The sequence below is a fragment of the Typopeltis vanoorti genome, chromosome 24 (genome assembly GCF_054136105.1).
Source record: "Typopeltis vanoorti isolate ZY-2024b chromosome 24, IOZ_Tvanoo_1.0, whole genome shotgun sequence".
Taxonomy (NCBI): domain Eukaryota; kingdom Metazoa; phylum Arthropoda; class Arachnida; order Uropygi; family Thelyphonidae; genus Typopeltis; species Typopeltis vanoorti.
The window spans coordinates 8,739,966-8,759,423 of record NC_143572.1 but is presented as its reverse complement, the minus strand read 5'-3'; the positions used below and the strand labels follow the sequence as shown (position 1 = coordinate 8,759,423).

Sequence of the window (19,458 nt, the reverse complement as noted above, 5' to 3'; positions counted from 1 at the left end):
GCCTGCAGTTAAAGACAGATTGTTAGTGAAGTTGAAGTCTGATTATGTGATTTAATAAGCAATTTCCATATGTCACTTAATATCAGGTCATTTCTTGGCTTTTATTCAGTGGTCCACACAAATTGATAACTGTAACTGATTGTTACTGAAGTTAAAGTCTATGACAAGATTTAACAAGAAGTTTCCATATGTTACTTAATATCAGATTACTCCTTGGTTTTTGTTCAGTGGTCCACACAAATGGATAACCGTAACTGATTGTAAGTGAAGTTGAAATAAGTTTTAGCAAGCAGTTTCGATGTGTTACTTAATATCAGCTCACTCCTTGGTTTTTGTTTAGTGGTCCACACAAATGGATAACCGTAACTGATTCCTTTAAAAGTCTGGAATAAAAATTTTCTGCTATATGAGGTGTAGTTGAAAAGTTTGGTTAGTATTATAAGTGTGGTTGACCAGACCAGACTGGACCTAACCTTTTTCTTTTGTGCTCAACATCTGCAACATGTTCTTTCTTTGTCACCTCAAATCTTTGTCTTCTGTATTAGGCCAAATCACAAGAGCATGGAATTCTGGCGACTTAAAAAAAAAAAAAAAAAAAAAAAACTTCTGTGCTATGTAAAAAGGATTACTTATTTGTTTCTTTTATACATAGCCAGTATGCTTTAGATATGGGATGTTTTCATTAAAAAGATTACAGATGAATCTAGTAGACACAGTAAAATATGGTTGTTGAAACTAGTAGGTGTAATTTTCAAATTTTAAGGACTAATAAATTTTCTTGTTATTACTGCACATTCTTTAATCATAAAATGTTTTCTCTTTAAACAGAAGTAGTCAGTGGCTTAATACAGTATGTGGATTAAGAGTTACAGCCATGATTCTTGATAATTCAAAAGAATGAGAGTAAGGTGAGAGATAATTGTGAAATGTTATTTTGAAATTCTGTGTTTGCACAGTAGTAAAGTATTTCTTGTTCTTCTGGCAGGTCCAACCCTGAGGAAAAGCTATCAGAAAAAGATCGTATTCTCCAAGAGAAGGAAGCAGAGTTACGTCGAATGCAAGAGATGCTGACTAAAATGCAAGAACAAATGCGTCAGCAACATGAAGATCGGCAGTCTTCTCCATCACCTACCAATCATTCTCCTAAAATAGATAGACAAAAGTAGTATTGTGCTATTCATTTTGCTATATACGGTGCCATAAATATTTGTAGTTGCTTCTAGTCCATCTAGTTATTACACTTTGTGATTTCTTCTGTTAAATGTTGTGCAGCATTTTCAACATAGACTTGCCACTCTCTGAATAGAAACTAATGAAATAAGTCCAAACATTTTTCAGGTGTTTAGATATACAAAACAAAAATACAATGGAATATTTTCTCCGGTATGCAACTTTTGTTTATGGAGTAGAGGCTCCTGATTGTGTTAAATGCTTGTAAACATTTGACACTAATAGCATGCTGGCATGCAGTTACTATAAATATATTTCCTAAAAATAGTACATAGACAGTATTCTGCAGTCATCACTGATTGCTCAAGATTGTGACCAGTTGCTATTTTACATTTATACTGACTAGTTATTCTGCACTGTGTGCAGGTTACAATGTGCCCTTATGAACTATAACTGAAGCAGGTATGAGCAATAAGTTTTAACCTGATAAATATTTTTGATTGCCACATTCTTTCATTATCAATTAAAATTTTGACCATCTTTATGAAAATTTTTCTCACTTTGTATGTTTTTTTATTTGTTACTTCTGAAACAGTAACAGTATTTGTTTACACATATCTGCTTTACTTATTTTTGTTTCATGCTTATACTTAATCTGTGTGCATTTTGTTCCAGTTATATATTAGAAAAATTTGCATTTTAGATATTTTAAGAGATTTTAATGTGATTTTAGTGTAGGATACTAAAATCTGTCACCATATGAAGAAAGTTTTGTATTCAGTATATAGTCCTTGTGGTCTATTTGTTTTTTTATGAAATGTTGATAAAAAGAATAATGTGTAGTGTTTGTGAAAGTAAAGTTTTGTAAGATTTTCCTTGCCACAGTTTTATCTTCTCTGTGCCTGGAATGTGATTTCATTAAATGAAATTAATTAGTTTTGGGGTGAATCTGTTTATAGATGCATGTACATCACTGAAAGCAGAATAATTGATTACTATAAATTTCTATTATAATACTAATAATAGTATTATAAATACTATTATCTTCCTCTTCTGTACCTAGGTTCAATGATATCCCTAAAAGAAATACAGGTATCTCATACTTAACGCAGGATTTGATTAACGTGCCGAAATTAATTGCGACAATCCCTTTATATATGCAGCAAGAGTTTTAATTAACATGCCTTTAAATTTACGAACGTTCTACCAAACATAACATCATTGCAACTTTCCAAGCCTATTTTCTTAAAAAGACATTCTCAAAGGCAGTAGAAACAACGAGAGAAAATGTGATTACGCTTCAAGAATTTTGGAAAAATTTTAATATTAAACACAATTGAAAACATTCATGACTCATGGGAGCTTCTAGTTGCATGAGAGCTGTTTGGAAAAACCTTTTGTCAGAATGCGTTAATGACTTAGGTAGTTTTCAAAATCCTGTGAACAACGTGGTTGAAGAAATCGTTGCAATTGGTGAAGACTTGGGTTGGTTTTGATGCAGAAGATTTTAAAGAATTATTGGATTCAAATTCAAAATATTTCAGGGACAACGATCTTCTTGAAATTGAAAAACAACGTGCATATGAAGACAACGAACAAATGGAATGTGAGGTTCTAAAGGAGATAACAATCAAAGAACTGGATGGAATATTTTGCAGTTTAGATAAGCAGCAGGTAATGGATATGGATCCAGATGTTAATCGAAGAATGCTTGTTTGCCAAGTTCTACGGTCATTTCGCTTGTTATCGTAGAATTTATGCTGATAGGAAAAAAACTAAAACCGTTCAAATGACTCTTCATAACTTTTTTTGATAAAAAAAAATTGCAGTAACTAACGTAGGTACAAGCATTTATTAAACATTTACTTTGCATTCATTCTTTATCTTTCCTAAAAGAATACTATATAAAACAAATTAATACAGTAATCGATCATGGACAAATTGTAATTTTTACCATTGATTATTATATTTGATTAACGCGATTTTGATATATGCGGTAACATAGAGGGATTAATTAATCGCGTCAAGGGATGCCTGTATCCAGTGGTGAACTATGGAAATTTGACACAAAGGGCTCGCATTGTCGAGCAAAAAAAAAAAAAAAACGCCATATTTCACAGCTTTTATTAATACAGCTTGTGTACAAATGCCAATCAAAAAGTATGAGGGGACAATCAACCTATAAAGGCTATCATTTTTAAACAAATATATCAAGATCTAAATGAAATATTTGCACACAATCATCTGTGTTACATAAGAATCTTACATAAAAAAACATTTTTTAACTATCAAAATATAATAAAATAAAATCTTTTATAATAGCACATATGCAATAGTCCACATTTTTTATAAACAAAATAAATTTTTGTTTGCAATAGAAGTTTTTATCACAATCTATAAATAATAAATAAATATTATCTAAACACAATAATATATTGAAATACATTATATTTCTCTCTTGTTTTTATACTTCAGTGATAATCAACGGGCATTATTTTATAGGCCTATTTATTTATATGTGATTACCAAAAGTGAATTCTTATTTGTAAAATTGTAGTAACAGTAACTATAATATTTTATTTAATAAAATCAATTTCTAGACAATTTTACATGAAAAAAAATAACTCTCTGTCTAATGCATTTACCCAGAAAAAGCTCACTCCTTTACAGGTTAACATTTACAATTACTTTAAGGTAAATTCATTCAAGAGTTTCCCATTTATACATATTGTCATTTAATCTGAAATATGTTTCATAGCGAGAGAAGATCTCTTCGTCGTTACAATATTATTCATCACACTAAAAGTTCGTTCGGCTTCAGCGCTGCAAACTGTTGCCATAATCACTTTGGCTTTTTTCACCATGCTGAGTATCGTTTTGTAACTTTCCAGTCAAAGCCATTTCCACTAAATTTCTCACCAAACGGCCGATCACACGTTATCGCGTGGACGTCGCTAAGTAAAAAAATTAAAAAAATTTGGCCACCACACGAAATTCCAATTTTCATCTTGGCAATGAATGTGTTAAAGACATGAGCTACGCAAAGCCAAATCACAATATTGGGAAATTTTTGTAGAAGCTTGATTGCGACACCTGATTTGTTTCCTAACATTACATTATCTCCATCAGAACAAAATACAATGAGATGATTTTTTAAATAGTTATCAGAAAATCCATATGAATTTATAGTAGCATTTATACGTTCTGTGGTGGTATTTTCTAGTTCTACAAAATCTACAAAAATCATACATGGTTCTATGAGCTCAACTTGTATGTGAATAACTAAAACACTTATTTTCGATAACATTGTCGATTCTTCTGTTATTAGAGAAATTTTGCAAATTTTTTTTCTATTATTTGAGAATATTTCTAATTTTATTCGTTTAGAAATATGCTCAACTATTATAATTTCTGAGAATCTAGAATGCAATGATAATCCTAGATCAATACCATTTTTAATTTGCAGCTCGATTAAATCTGGTAAATCAGACATTGGTCGGTTTCTCTTCACCAAACTATAAACAGAATTAAACATATTTGAAGTTATCAAAATTTCTTTTTCATTTAGTTTGTCAATATAGATTTGCTATATTCATTTATTTTTATGATTTTATTATGAGCAAATCATTCATTATGTTTGGATAACTTTTTACGCAAAGATGCGGTTCTTGAATTTTTTTTCTCCTTCAACACCTAAGTTTTTATATTTTGAGCAAACATGACATCCTAATTTATCATTTTTAACTTCTAACCACTTATACTGCATTTTGAAATACGATGCTTGCTTCTCGTTCTGGCAATCAGGTAAATGATTTTCTTTTTCTCCTCCAACTTGTTGCATATTCGTTATATCAATGTGCGCATTATCTTCAACTTCGTTTTCAACTGCAGCAGAATCACTTTTCATTATTTTTTCTTTCCCAAAAAAATTTAATAAATTTGACTCTTCATGTTTCATAGGTAAAAATAAAATTTGCTGAATATACAGTTTTTAAATTTTAAACAGAAACAATTGTTATACATCAGTGCACTGACAAACACAGAACTAATGTCTAGTGAAACAACCCGTTGATGACAGTTTTACAAACATTTGATTGGCTACTGGTTTTACCATACGATTGGCTACCAGAAGGTAGAAGATAGCACATGTGCTTATTTTATTTTCAAATTTGGGCACATTTGTTATAGAGGAGTTGAAACAATAATTCCAAATAATCTATACACTGCAGAATAGACTAATTTTTGTTATAGTACCATATGAGTTCGTCGCTTAAATAATATATTATTTTTTTTAAAGTAAACAAGAACAAAGGGCTCGCAAATTTGAGAAAAATTTAACAAAGGGCCCGCATGAACCTCTTATAGCTCACCACTGATTATATCTCAATACTAGGAGCAAGAGCCATCGTATCATTACAAGGATGAGCTAGCTAAAGAATTCAGATTTCTACAAAATGGCTACAATAAACATGTCTCGAGACTTCTTAACACACCATTCAAGGTACTTCCAATGATTACTGTTTCCTATATTAGCTCTATTTCCATAAAACACAAAAATCATTAGAGAACATAAATCGCTATCCATCCATTCCTTTTTATCAGGAGATGAAATCTTCACTCCCATCCATAAAAGTTCAGTACAGCTCTGTAAAATACCCAGATCTTCAACTATTGTGTGGCTACAGAATACCATACCATGGACAGAGAAATTTACTGATCAATGCATTGAAGAACATAGCAAATACCAAAGATGTGAGGCCTGAATTCTCAATTGACAACAAGACACTTTGACAGAGAGAGAGACATCAAACCTTATGAAATGGATTTAACCTGTTGCATCATCATTATAACCAAGAGAAAAATTTGGAAATCTCTAGAAATGGCACTGGATCCAAAACAACTAAACATAAACCTCATGATTTGGAAATCTCTAGAAATGGCACTGGATCCAAAACAACTAAACATAAACCTCATGATTTGGAAATCTCTAGAAATGGCACTGGATCCAAAACAACTAAACATAAACCTCATGATATTAACTTGTCAGAATATGTAACTAGCTATACAATACTAATGCAAACTGTCTAGAAATTTGAAATTATTGGAATTCTGTATATCTCAACACAGGTTCCATACCACTGCCATATAGTGAATTTCATCATATGGAAAATCACTCTTCCCCCTCCGCTCATAGATGCAATGCATATAATGGTTTAATAACATTTTTAAGCAGTGTGTACATACATGGGTGGTCTGAAAAGTTCTTGACCATAGCTGGCAACACTATCAGCACAATTTTTTTTTTTTTAAGTTGGTAAATCTGTCATAAGCATCCATTTGAAACTGCAAGTCATTCTATCAAGTAGTTTGTTTTATACAGTTGTCTGTATCCCTTGAAATGCATAAAATTCTTTGTAAAAGAAAGTTTAATGCCAAAAGAAATTCATTCGAAGTTCATAAAAGTTTGTGGACACTCTTCTTTGTTTTCGACAATTAAGAAATGGGCTGCCGAGTTTAAACGTGGCCGTACCAGCCTTGAAGATGATCCACGTGAAGGACGTAACAAAACCAGAAATCATTGATCAACTATAAATGATGTGTATCATCATTATCATCATATGGTATTGGGTGACCGGTGACTCAAAGTGCGTGAAATTGCTGAGACTATAGTCATTTCAAAAGAACGTGTAGGATATATTTTGCATGAAGAATTGCAAATGAAAAAGCTTTGTGCAAGATGGGTGTGCATTTCCTCACAGCAGATCAAAAACGCACTCGCATGAACATCTCTGAACAGTGCTTGGAGCGTTTTAACAAGAATAAAACTGATTTTGGTGTTGATTTATTACTATGGATGAGACTTGGATTCACCATTACACTCCAGAATCCAAAACAGTGGACAGAAGCCGGTTGTTCAGTGCTAAAGAAGGTTCCATCAACAGGAAAGGTTGTGGCATTGGTGTTTTGGGATGCTAAAGGCATTTTGTTTAATTATCTTGAAAGGGTAAAACAATAACCGGGGAATATTATTCTGATCTTTTAACCAGACTAGATGAAACTATTCGTTAGAAAATACCTGGTTTGCAGAAGAAAAAAAATCACTTTCATCACAATACACCTGCTCACAGAGGTTCTGCACTATGGATTGTTGGAACATCTACCCTATTCCCACAGATTTGGCTCCCTCTGATTTCTATCTCTTCCCAAAACTGAAACTCTTCTTCCTTTGTCAGCATTTTTCTACGAATCAAGGTGATTGCAGCTGTAGAGGGGTATATTGCAGATCTTACTGAGAACCATTACAGGGATGGGATAATGGTATTAGTCTTAAGGGAGATTATGTTGAAAAATAAAGATAATTTTGAAATTATAAATTCGTTTTTATCATTGTTAGGCTGAATACATTTCAGACCACCCTCATATATATATGCATAGCTGATAAAGCATTTAGTTATGTCAGATATGCAAACCAAGTTATTCTGAAAGCTTTAATTTCATTAAACATAAAACCAATTTAGTTATCAATTACTTTGAATTTTATCTGCCATTATTATGAACAATGAAACAAAATAATAGTTTGTTTATAATTCACAGTGAAACCCCAAAACAAGATGCAATGAACAACGTCATTAGTTCACAAAAACTTCTTACCAGTTGATTTCATGGCACCATTATGTTGCTAAAACTATGGTATGAGGGAATGTAGCATTGCATAACTGAAAAGCATAAGATGGAGTATTACTGTAATGGTTGTCATCTTAATCTTTTACTGATTTTTTTGTCTGTTTCCTTTCTTCAGATATAGAAAGATGAAATGTGTTTTTTAATTAAAGTATAAAGTAATTATTTATATTAGATTCCAGGTTACTACAAAAACTCGTATGTTTAACAATGTACTAGCAAAGTTCACGGTAGGTTCATTCGTAGGAATTTCAAGTTGTATGAACTACGAGAAACTTATTGTACACATAGGCATGTGGCTACCAATACGATCCTCTTCAATTTCCTATGCATAGTTCAGTGACATGAGTTGGAAACGGCCTTCATTAAATGCTTCAGTCAGTTGCTGCACACAGGAAGTTCTGTTTGCCCACACATGCTTTCTGAGATGATGGTGATCTCATTGACCATAGTTATGCCTGATAGACAAGCAATGTGGGTTATTTTTCCACTAATTAAATACCCAGAATATCTCACCTTTTGAGAACCCAGTCAGTTCTGTTTTCAAAATCATGGCTCTGGCCAGATGGGCACCCGCGATAAGCCTTTTATTGAACTCCGCAAGATCTTTTGTTTATCCCACTGTGATAAACACTATCCTCAATAGTGTTTATCACAACTGAATAAACAAAAGGTCCTGTGGAGTTATGTCTAGAACATGTCGTGACACCTGTGATATTTGCATATATCTACATAAAGGTTTCTAATCAGTGGGCAGTATGTGTCACTATCATTGCTTTTTCTTCCATTTTCTCTATTTCATTTCACCAGCATGCTATGATTTTTCATTAATAAAATTTTTAAACCTTCTCATGGGCATAATAATACAAAGTGCACCTTATAGCTGTACTTCTAGTAGAAAAAAGCTATAAATGATGTGTATCATCAAATTCCTGCCATGTACCCACAAGGAGTGTACAGGATATGATAGTACTACATGAAAAAATTACATTATTACTAACTTCCTAACTACAATTTTCCTCCAAATCAGTCTGTTACTTGTCAAGACTCCAACATTATCAGATTTTATATTTCTATCGTCTAAGGCACATTGTACCGTATCAATCCACCTATATCTCGGTCTTCCTCTGGGTCGTTTTGCTGCCAACCTGGCAGAGAACATTTGTTTTGCTAATCTTTCCTTGCCCATTCTGTTTAGGTGACCATACCACCTGAGATTAGCTCTGCTAACGCATTCCTGGATGCTGACAATGTCAAGTTCTTTCCTAATATCCTTGTTTTTAATATGATATTGCCATTGATGCCATCTGTTCACGCCTATAATCTTTCTCAGAACTCTCATATCTGCGGTCTCTAGTCTTTGGTCAAGTGTTTTACTTCTGACCCAGCTCTCAGATCCATAAGTTAAAACTGGTTTGAAAACTGTATACAGCTAATTTAGTGTTCTGACTAATTTCTCTCTTATTCCATATGAATTTATTCAATTGACTTCCTACCATACCAGCTTTGCTGATTCTGTTGTCTATTTCTATATTTAATTTACCATCTTCACTAAAAATCGTGCCTAAGAAGCTGAAATGTTTTACTTGTTCCACAGGTTCTCCATTCACAACACAGTTGACATTTCAATGATTCTGCCGATTTTCATTGTCTTTTTATTGCTGACCTTCATACCATATCTATTACAATAGTTATTCAATTTAGTCAGAGAATCTTGCAGACTTGTAGCGGATTTATTTAGAAGAATAACATCATCCGCATAAAGCAAAGAGCTGATATTAACATCTCCAATTTTGATATCATGTTTAATACCACTTTGCTTCATAACGTGATCCATATATAGATAATGAATAACAGAGGGGATGATGTACATCCTTGTCTCACACTATATTTAACATTAAACTATCTTCATGTACTTCAATTCTAGCTGCTGACTTACAACTCAAATAAAGACTAAGTATTGCTTGATATAATGCCCCATTGACACCATATAATTGCAGCATATTGAATAGCTTCTCTCTTGGCACCTTATCATATGCCTTTTCCAAATCGACAAAACTTAAATACAGATCTTTGTTATATTCCCATGCTTTCCCGACTATTTGTTGTAAAGTGAAGATCTGATCCTGACAGCCTCTGTTTGGCCTGAATCCAGCTTGTTCTTCACCAAGCTTTTCTTCCACAATTCTTTTCAACCGTTTCTGAAGTATACTTGCATAGATCCTGCCAGGAACACTCAGTAGGGAAATACCTCTGTAATTCTCACGTTCGGTTTTATTTTCCTTTTTATATATGGGTACTATGAGAGCTCTACTCCAATCATCGAGAATTCGTCCCTCTGTCCAGGCTTTCTGAACTATGCAGTGCAGCCACTGTAAGACTCTTATACCACCATACTTCAGCATTTCTGGTCGGCTATCATCTACTCCAGCTGCCTTTCCACATTTCAAGCCTTTGATGGCTTTTTCTACTTCAAGTATAGATATGTATTCCTGCCTGCATGCCTGGTCAGTTTATTTTACCACTGTGCTGTCATCACTGCTTGTTTCATTTAGCAGTTTTTCAAAGTAATTACTCCATACTTCGAGGATATCTTTTTCTCCAGTTTTCATGTCACCTTTATCATTTCTAACTCCTTTTACAACACTCTTTCCTCCATTCCTAAGTTTCTTCAACAACCTCCAGAATATTTTGCAACCTTCTTGATATTTATTTTCTATATTCTTGCCAAAGTCCTCCCATGACTTGTTTAGCTAGTTTTACACAGTGTTTAGTATTCTTGCATTTGTCTCTATATTCTCTAAGAACACAAGCTGACTTATTCGACAGCAATTTTTGATATGCTTTCTTCTTTTCCTTCACTGCCTCTTTAACTTCCTTTGTCCACCAGGGAGTTCTGATTTTTTTATCCTTACAGACAACCTCACCACATGCCTCTCTGGCAGAATCAATGTTTTCTTCAGAGTTTGCCACTGAATCTCCAAGGTTTGATTCATGTTCTCAAACTCTTTCATTTTTTCTTCAATAATCTTTGTGTATTTTAGTCTACAGTTCACATCTGAGAGTTGCTCAACTTTTATTCGCTTTAAAACTTTTTTACATGTTATTCTTTTCAATATGAAATTCAATTTTATCCTGCTCAAGACTAAATATAGTAATCACTTCCAATTTCAAATCCTTTGTACACTCTGGTGTCCTGCACCAGGGAGAAAACATCAATCACTGTCAATGAGACTTTTCTTATTCCTAGCCTCTTCTCTCCATGTGAATTTGTGCACATTTTTATGTTGGAACATGGTGTTAGTAATAACCAGTCCATGTCCGGAGCAGAAATCCAACAGATATTTGCAATTATTATTAGCTTTGCTCTTTTCTCCAAATTTTCCTAAAATATTTTTGTATGTCTCACAATCATTTCCTACTCTGCTATTTAGATCCCCAACAAGGACCAACCTTTGTTTTTTCTAAAGCATCAAAAAATTCCTCCACTTCTATCTTAGTAGAACCTTCTGTGGGACCATAGGCACAAATAAGTCTCATTGTCCAGTTCCCCACATTACTCTACTTGAGACTGACTGCCATTCAAATGATTTGCCTCGTACTTTATGTTGAATACTATGGCTACTCCTTCTTTTCCTTGATTGTCATTGCCTGAATATAACATTTTGTATTTATTGCTCAGAAAGATCTCACCAGTTTTGGTCTTTTTTGTTTGTCACCCCTATTATGTCAATCTGGTATTTATCTAATTCCTCAGCTAGCTCCATTTCTTTGCCATTCAGGCTTCTTACGTTGATAGTACTGATCTTTAACTCTGGTGATGTTGAGTTGGGGTTTGTTTTCAGATTTGTTCCAGTAGCTGACATTTCGCTATTTGCCCTGGTTCCCTGGCGAAAACAACGGGGCCCTTGTTTAAGCGGGCGACGCCTCAGCCGGCATGAAATTTTGTCGTGTTGTACCATCATTTTTTATTTTGGTTTAACCAATAAGAATACAATTTGGTTGGCTAAATCCCAAATTTCCAGCCCATCCTCGTTCGTTCAGTATCCAAGTAGATACCCAACAGGGTGCACCACGAGAAGGTGATTATTGGACATTAGGTCAGAAGCCCTGGTCGGTTCTCTGCATTCCTTTAAAGGCTATGTGGAGGTCTCCTCTCAGTTATACAGCTTTGACCCTTAAGCGCCCCTTGTGTATGTAACGATGTGTATATGAAAAAATATAGTTGCTTTGACAACAAAGATTGGTAGTATTTTAAAAAGATGTGCATAAATTCATTTATACAGAAAAAAATATGCAATGAGAATGCACAAGAAATAGCATTGCTGATTCTGCTATCGTTCATAATAGCAATATTGAACTATTATGAACGATGTAGGATGCAGTCAACTCTCACTATAACAAATACTCCTAACTCACTCAGTATAGCAAATTACCAAAAGTCTCAGTCAGAGACCTCCCCCAGCACAATACAATTCTAAAGGAACACTAAGCTCATGATTTGTGTGGTCCCTACAAGTTTGCTATGGTGAGAGTCAGCCATACAAGAGTATGCAGGGTATATACACTAGTTCTAAGTAGATACAAAGGAATTACATCAAAAACAAAATGTGTATGAAAGTTTTTAAAAGAAATGAATATTACTGGAGGGAGATGTGGAAAGGCTTGAAAACAGGAGGGATTACAAGATTCAGTTGCAAAAGCTGAAAAAGATTGGATGACTGATTCAAAGGAAATAATTAAGTCTGCCAAGATAGAAAAAAATTAGAACTCCATAGATGCTTGAGTTTACTCAGCATATTCCAGATAAAATTATACCGAAAGTTCTTTGTATATAAATTAGCCCATATCCTCACAGAATATAAAGAAAATGTAATACATATAAATCAGGGGTTCTCAACCTGGTTGTGGGCACATTCAAGATTAGGAAGAGAGTGGCAAGCACCAATATTTTTTTCTATGAAAATTTATATAACAAATTAAACCATCACACAATAAGCAAAAACATCTCTCTTTACATTGGACACTCGCATTCAAAGACAGAGGAATTGCAAAATGTTCGTACTATATAACATAAATGTTAAATTTTTTTATGATTTCAATAAATATTACTAGGAGAAGACATTTTCCAGTTTTAATTTTATTTTCTCCTTATATTTAATAAATGATAGTGGGTGCATGAAAATAGCTCTGTGGACAAAGAGTTAAGACGGCTGATCTAAATTATGTGTGTCAGTAATGAAAGACATTAGGAAGAATATAAAATATCATGCAATACTCTGGAGAATATTGAAAAAGAGTTGAAGGAAACATGAAACTCACTGTAAACATTGGTGTTTGTGTGAATGTTTTCAGTTGATAAATGATAATGCAGGAGCATATATTTTACCAAAAATGATTAAATAAGGACATAAAAATTCATGAGCTACACTGTATAATTAAAAAGCTTGATAACATGTCAAATTTCAGATAAGAGTACAATTCTTATGACTTTACAGCCCAAAATTGATCTTCATGCGCCCACTATCATTGACAAGAGCCTTGGCCTCTTAGATTTGTTGCCTACACCCCTATCTGTCCAAAATTTGACTGCTACAATTTGAACATTGTAATGTGATGTTGCTATCTTGACTAATGGTGTTTAATCATCCTATTTTTAGGTTTTCCTTTTGGCCTTTTACCAAGAATTTTACAATTTGTCTTAAGAATACAGTCATTTTCTATACAAAAAAACATGTCCTTCCCACTGCAATTTATATCCACCTTTACTTTTTGGACTTGATTATTTTAAATTAGATACATATTCATAAGAATAAAGAATTTTTATTATTACATATATTTCAGCCAGAAATTAATGGGTCATAATCATAAGGCAAAGCTAGAACAAAGAATGCTAATCCTATTTACAGAGGCTAAGCCATATACTGGAATGCTGCCATACAGTGATCACAAAATAATGAGATTACAACTAAAGCCAAAATTAAAATATGAAATGCAAAAATAAACAAAATTTAGATAAAAATTATTGAACGACAGCATTATATATATTTAAAAAAAAAAAATGGGAGTGTAAAAGTTTTGGGCAGTGTAGAAGTGCTTCTGCACTCTAAGTAACCATTCAAACCTAAAATGGTTTCAGTGGTAAGTACCGGACCAGAGGATATTGTGGTCATTGTCTGCTCCATGCTGAACAAGACCAGATTTATCAGGTTTATTGTTGATATTAAATGGGTATTCTTGTAGTCATTTTTTGACTAAGCATCCTGTTTTGTCCATAGTACAAGTGGAGACACTCATACTGAACCTGGTAAACGCCAGGGAGGGAGAAAGGTGGCTGTTTATCTTTCGTGTGGTAACCAGAAGATTTTGTCGATAGTAAAGAACATAGGGACTCGTCATACATGTTCAAAGTTCTTATTGTGGAGCAGGACAGGAAAAAAAAAGTACAGTCATACCCCAAAGTTACGCAGTAGGTGTGACCAACAAAAATACCCCAAGTTATACCCCAAGTTCGCGTAACTTGGGGTATAATTTTGCATGTAATTTATATAATTTATATATAAAAGCATACAAAATATTAGTTAATTGGGACCAAAGGTTTACAAAAACATTTTTTAAGAAATATAATCAAAGTTATTTTCGATGACGGTTTCATAAAAATAAAATCTAATAGATTCGTCTGACGGCATAATGTCTTTTTCTTGTCACGCAAAATTTCTTCATAGCAAGCTAATGATTTTTTTTATTCTTTGCCTTGTGGCTACAATTCGTTCCTCATTAGAATCTATGTCCTCCAAAATCTGCAAACCTTTCTTTTATGATTGTTCTTACTGTGGATTCCTGTAGATCGAACTTCTTTGCTAGCTCACAAATTTTCATTCTGCCTTCAAAATCCTTAATAATGATCAGTTTTGTTTTCAAAAAAAGAGGCAGGGGTAGACCATCAATGAGATGGACGGATGGCCTGTGTGGAGTGACTGACCTTAGAGTTGAAGCTGCCAGAAAAGCAAACAACAGGACTACATGGCGAGGCCTGGTGTGGAACATCGAGCATCGGAGTGACTATCGGCATCTGTAGATGCCCAGTGAACATAGTTTGTTTTCAAAGTCGATGTTTTTCTTGCTAGCTGTAAAAGAAATCGGACTTGCTTCTTTTGGACAACATTATTTTTTATGTGATAAAATTTTTATCAAGAACATAACATTAAACAATCGCAAGGTTTGTAGACTATAAAAATCGTGTATGAATGAAGACCGCGCAGAACACGTCAGTGCTTGTTCACAGCATGTGCAACATAAGCGAATGCAGCCGGCGCCAGAAAGATACGACTAGTGGTGAGGCATGAAGCGGGACGGGAATATGTACATATAAGAAACCGCATAACTCCGGATTCGCATAAGTCGGGGTATGACTATTGCAAGTACTAATGTTGACTTGTTTCAAAATTGCAATATATCTCAAAATTCTGCTAATGTATGATAAGGAAATGAAACTTTTATGATCTATTTCTCTTAATTGTGCAAGGTTAGTTTCTCAGAGAAAAGTAATTTAATAACCTTTCCTAGTAGCCATTTTGAAAAAAAAAAAAAATCAGTAAAATAGGCCCTCCCCTCTCTTATTCTTCGATGATTCTTAAAGCTTAGTTTAAGGTTGTGATGGTTTTGTTCTAGTTTTTTTAAATATTCTCTAGCATGTTCATCTTCCTGACAAAGCTGCCAGACAGCAAAACTTATAAAAAAAAATGAATAAATCCCACTATTATGCAATTATTGTCACTGTCTTTCTAGTTCAAAGTTATTCCATGTAAGTGTCTAAAATATGAAAGGCACAATAACTCATTTTTTCTTGCTTTCGTTGGGGGGGGGGGGGGTCACCCAAATGTTATTTTGGATGTAGCAAACCCAATGTTAAAAGTTCCACATCTATAGTTAATGTCATATGAAATAGGTGTTCAAACTTATCTTATTGCTTACTTTTAACATTGGGTTTGCTATTTCTGTATTCTTACAAATGATAATTACTACTCATTCTTCTTTCATACATGAGAATTCAATTTCAGAACTTTATTATATCCTTCAAGAGCAAAAATACAAATCACATCTTTATATACATGTATATATATATTTAAATTTATATGTCAGTACAGAAGAATTCATTATACAGTTTCATGCCTTTCTATATTCTATTCGTTCCACCTTTACATCATCTCCAATTAGCTGGTATACATAAGTTACAACTGTGGATGCTTGAATGTCCATTAAAACAAATGAAGGAATGATGTTACTAAGAGAGAGAGAGAGAAAATAATACATATATATATATATATAATACACACAACAGCTGTTTTTAAACAACATTTATAAAATAATGCTATAGGAAGCAATGTTAAAAACTATAAATTAAACTAAAAACTGCAGTTAGCCAAACAGATATAAACATGAATTTTAAGAAGAGCACAAAAATGTAATACTATCTTACAAACCAAAGGTGGGTGAGGTGTATGGACGAGACAGGTTACTAAACTTGTCTCTTCAACAGTGGATTTGATTATATTTCACCACAATGATCTGCCTTTCTAAAGAGAGGCAGCTCTTTTGTCTCTTCTTTAAATTAAAGGTCTACTATACTTGATAGTTGTTCCTTACACAAACCAAGTTGCTCAAATCGTTGAGTAATATGTACTCATTACATTATATATATATTATATACATGAGAGTGGTCTGAAAAGTTCTTGGCCTAACAATGAAAAAAACGAATTTATAATTTCCAAATTATTTTTATTTTTCAACATAATCTCCCTTAAGACTAATACATCTGTTCCAGCGATGCAGCAGCACCATTATCCCATCCCTGTAGTGGTTCACAGTAAGATCTGCAAAATACCCCTCTACAGCTGCAATCACCTTTTAATTCGAAGAAAATGGTGACCAGCAAGGAAGAGTTTTAGTTTTGGAAAGAGATAGAAGTCAGAGGGAGCCAAATCTGAGGAATAGGATGGATGTTCCAACAATCCATAGTGCAGATCCCTTAATTTTCCCATTGCCAAAACACCTTTGTGGGCAGGTGCATTGTCCTGATGAAAGATGATTTTTTTTCTTCTGCAAACCGGGCCTTTTCTCACAAATTTTTTTGTCTTGTCTGGTTAAAAGATCAGAATAATATTCCCTGGTTATTTATTGTTTTACCCTATTCATTTTTTTTTTTATTAATTTTCAAGATAATTAAGGTTGTGAGATTATATCTAAATTTTTAGATATAATCTAAGGAACCAAGGCCATCCAAAAAATTACATTGGCAAAGAGAAATTTTAATGTTTGCTTATCATTAGTGAAAAGAATAATCATACCCTAGATTACTTGGCTTCTAACCATCTGGCTGTAGAAAGGTTTTTTTTTTTTTTTTTAGTACGGTTACACAAAAATTTACTTGACAAATTTATATTCTTGTTGAAATCCTTGCATTATATTTAGCATCCCAAAACACCATGGCATTTCCTGCTGATGGGAACTGACTTTGTCTTCTTTGGCACTGAGGAACCGGCTTCTGTCCACTGTTTTGACTGCTGTTTGGATTATGGTGTGTAATGGTGAATCCAAGTCTCATCCATAGTAATAAATCGATGCACAAAATCAGTTTTATTCTTGTTAAAACGCTTCAAGCACTGTCCAGAGATTTTCATGCGAGTGCATGTTTGATCTGCTGTGAGCAAGCACGCACAAAGCTTTTTCATTTGCAATTCTTCATGCAAAATATATCCTACACGTTCTTTTGAAATGCCTATAGTCTCAGCAATTTCACCACTTTGACTCGCCGATCATCCAATACCATATCATGCACTTGATCAATGATTTGTAGTGTTGTTACACTTTTTGGATGTCCTTCACATGGATCATCTTCAAGGCTGGTACGGCCACATTTAAACTCGGCAGCCCATTTCTTGTCGAAAATGAAGGAGAAGAGTGCCCATAAACTTTTATAAACTTTGAATGAATTTCTTTTGGCATTAAACCTTCTTTTACAAAGAATTTTATAACCTCAAGATACTCAATTTCATCCATTTCAAGGGAAGACAACACTTTTGCTTCAGACAGCTGTATAAAACAAACTACTTGATAGAATGACTTGCAATTTCACATGGATGCTTATAACAGATGTACCAACTTAGAAAAAAAAAAATCTTGCCGATAGTGTTGCCATCTATGGTCGAGGCCGAGAAATTTTCAGACCACCCTCGTAAAAATATATATATATAAAATACACACAACAGCAGCTTTTAAGCAACATAATACTGCTATAAGAAGCAATGTTATAACTGCATAAATTATAGCTAACCAGTCCAAACAGATGTAAACATGAATTTTATGCATAGTGGACAAAAATGTAATACTATCTTACAAACTAAAGGTGGGTAGGCATGTGTATGGAAGAGACATTGGTTCTTAAGCTTGTCTCCTCACCAGTGGACTTGGTTAATATTTCACCACAATGATCTGCCTTTCTAAAGAGAGGCAGCTCTTTTGTCTCTTTAGATTAAAGGTCTACTATACTTGATGGCTATTCCTGACACAAACCAAGTTGATCAAATCATTGAGTATTATGTACTCATTATATAAAATACAAGGTGTTCACATTTGACCTCCCTTGTTTCAAAAAACAGTAAAAAAATCAAAATACAGAAATATGTAAGGTTTGGGTTGTTTAAAGATTCCAAGGACTCTACAAGTTTCATCCAGAATTTTTTTTTACAAAACTTGGCAATTTCGACACCATGGTCCATACACTTGAGTAGTAGTAGTAACATGTGGAAAATTGGGAGGTGCAATGTGGAGACCTTGTATACTTGGTTTCACACCTGGTAAATTTAACTAATTATAATTAAAACAACTAAAACTGCAAATAAGAATTTTCTGGAAGTAGCACTAATCTAAGTGCTAGCGTAATTCAATATTATTTTGAAGTGTAACATTAGATTTCACTCAACAATTACAAATTCACATTTTCAAAGTGAACAACAATAATGACGAACAAGTTATTTATCTGGGAAAGGGACCAAGAACAGAACAAAAACAAACAGCGTGTGTTTGTGTATTACTATGCTTTTTCATGTCTCTATAATAATAAGAACATACACTGTATCCAGACAAAATCATAGCACCATTTGTCATATCATAAATCACAGCCAAATGTCATATTTTCAAATCTCTGCTTTGATTAACAAACACTTATTCCAGACAATATCCAAGTCTATTAAGATTATATCTAAAGAACCAAGGCCATCCAAAAAATTACATCGGCAAAGAGAAATTTTAATGTTTGCTTATCATTAGTGAAAACAATAATACATACCCTAGATTACTTGGCTTCTAACCATCTGGCATAGAATTTTTTTTAGTACGGTTACACAAAAATTTACTTGCCAAATTATATTCTTGTTGAAATCCTCTGGATTTCGCATCAATAGCCTCAGTATTCCATAATGCATAGCACACTTTCTTTTGTGTACAATGCTATGCATTATGGAAAGAGACTTACCCTAGATTACTTGGCTTCTAACCATCTGGCTGTAGAGTTTTTTTTTTTAGTACAGTTACACAAAAATTTACTTG

At 33.5% G+C, this 19,458-nt stretch overlaps 2 protein-coding genes across 2 annotated transcripts in view; one reads left to right on the top strand and one right to left on the bottom strand.

Annotated features, from left to right (window-relative positions):
- The window catches only part of Septin1 (Septin 1), a 127,657-nt gene extending 125,550 nt beyond the window's left edge, over positions 1-2,107 (top strand). The window contains exon 9 of the mRNA XM_090413919.1: positions 986-2,107. Within this exon, the coding sequence (XP_090270045.1) occupies positions 986-1,166 (181 nt within the window). The 3' untranslated portion in view covers positions 1,167-2,107. The remainder of the gene's footprint in view (positions 1-985) is intronic.
- A 13,793-nt stretch (positions 2,108-15,900) lies between these two features.
- Vps29 (vacuolar protein sorting 29) overlaps positions 15,901-19,458 on the bottom strand; it is a 68,582-nt gene continuing 65,024 nt past the window's right edge. The window contains exon 4 of the mRNA XM_090413666.1: positions 15,901-16,135. Coding sequence (XP_090269792.1) covers positions 16,018-16,135 — 118 coding nt within the window. The 3' untranslated portion in view covers positions 15,901-16,017. The remainder of the gene's footprint in view (positions 16,136-19,458) is intronic.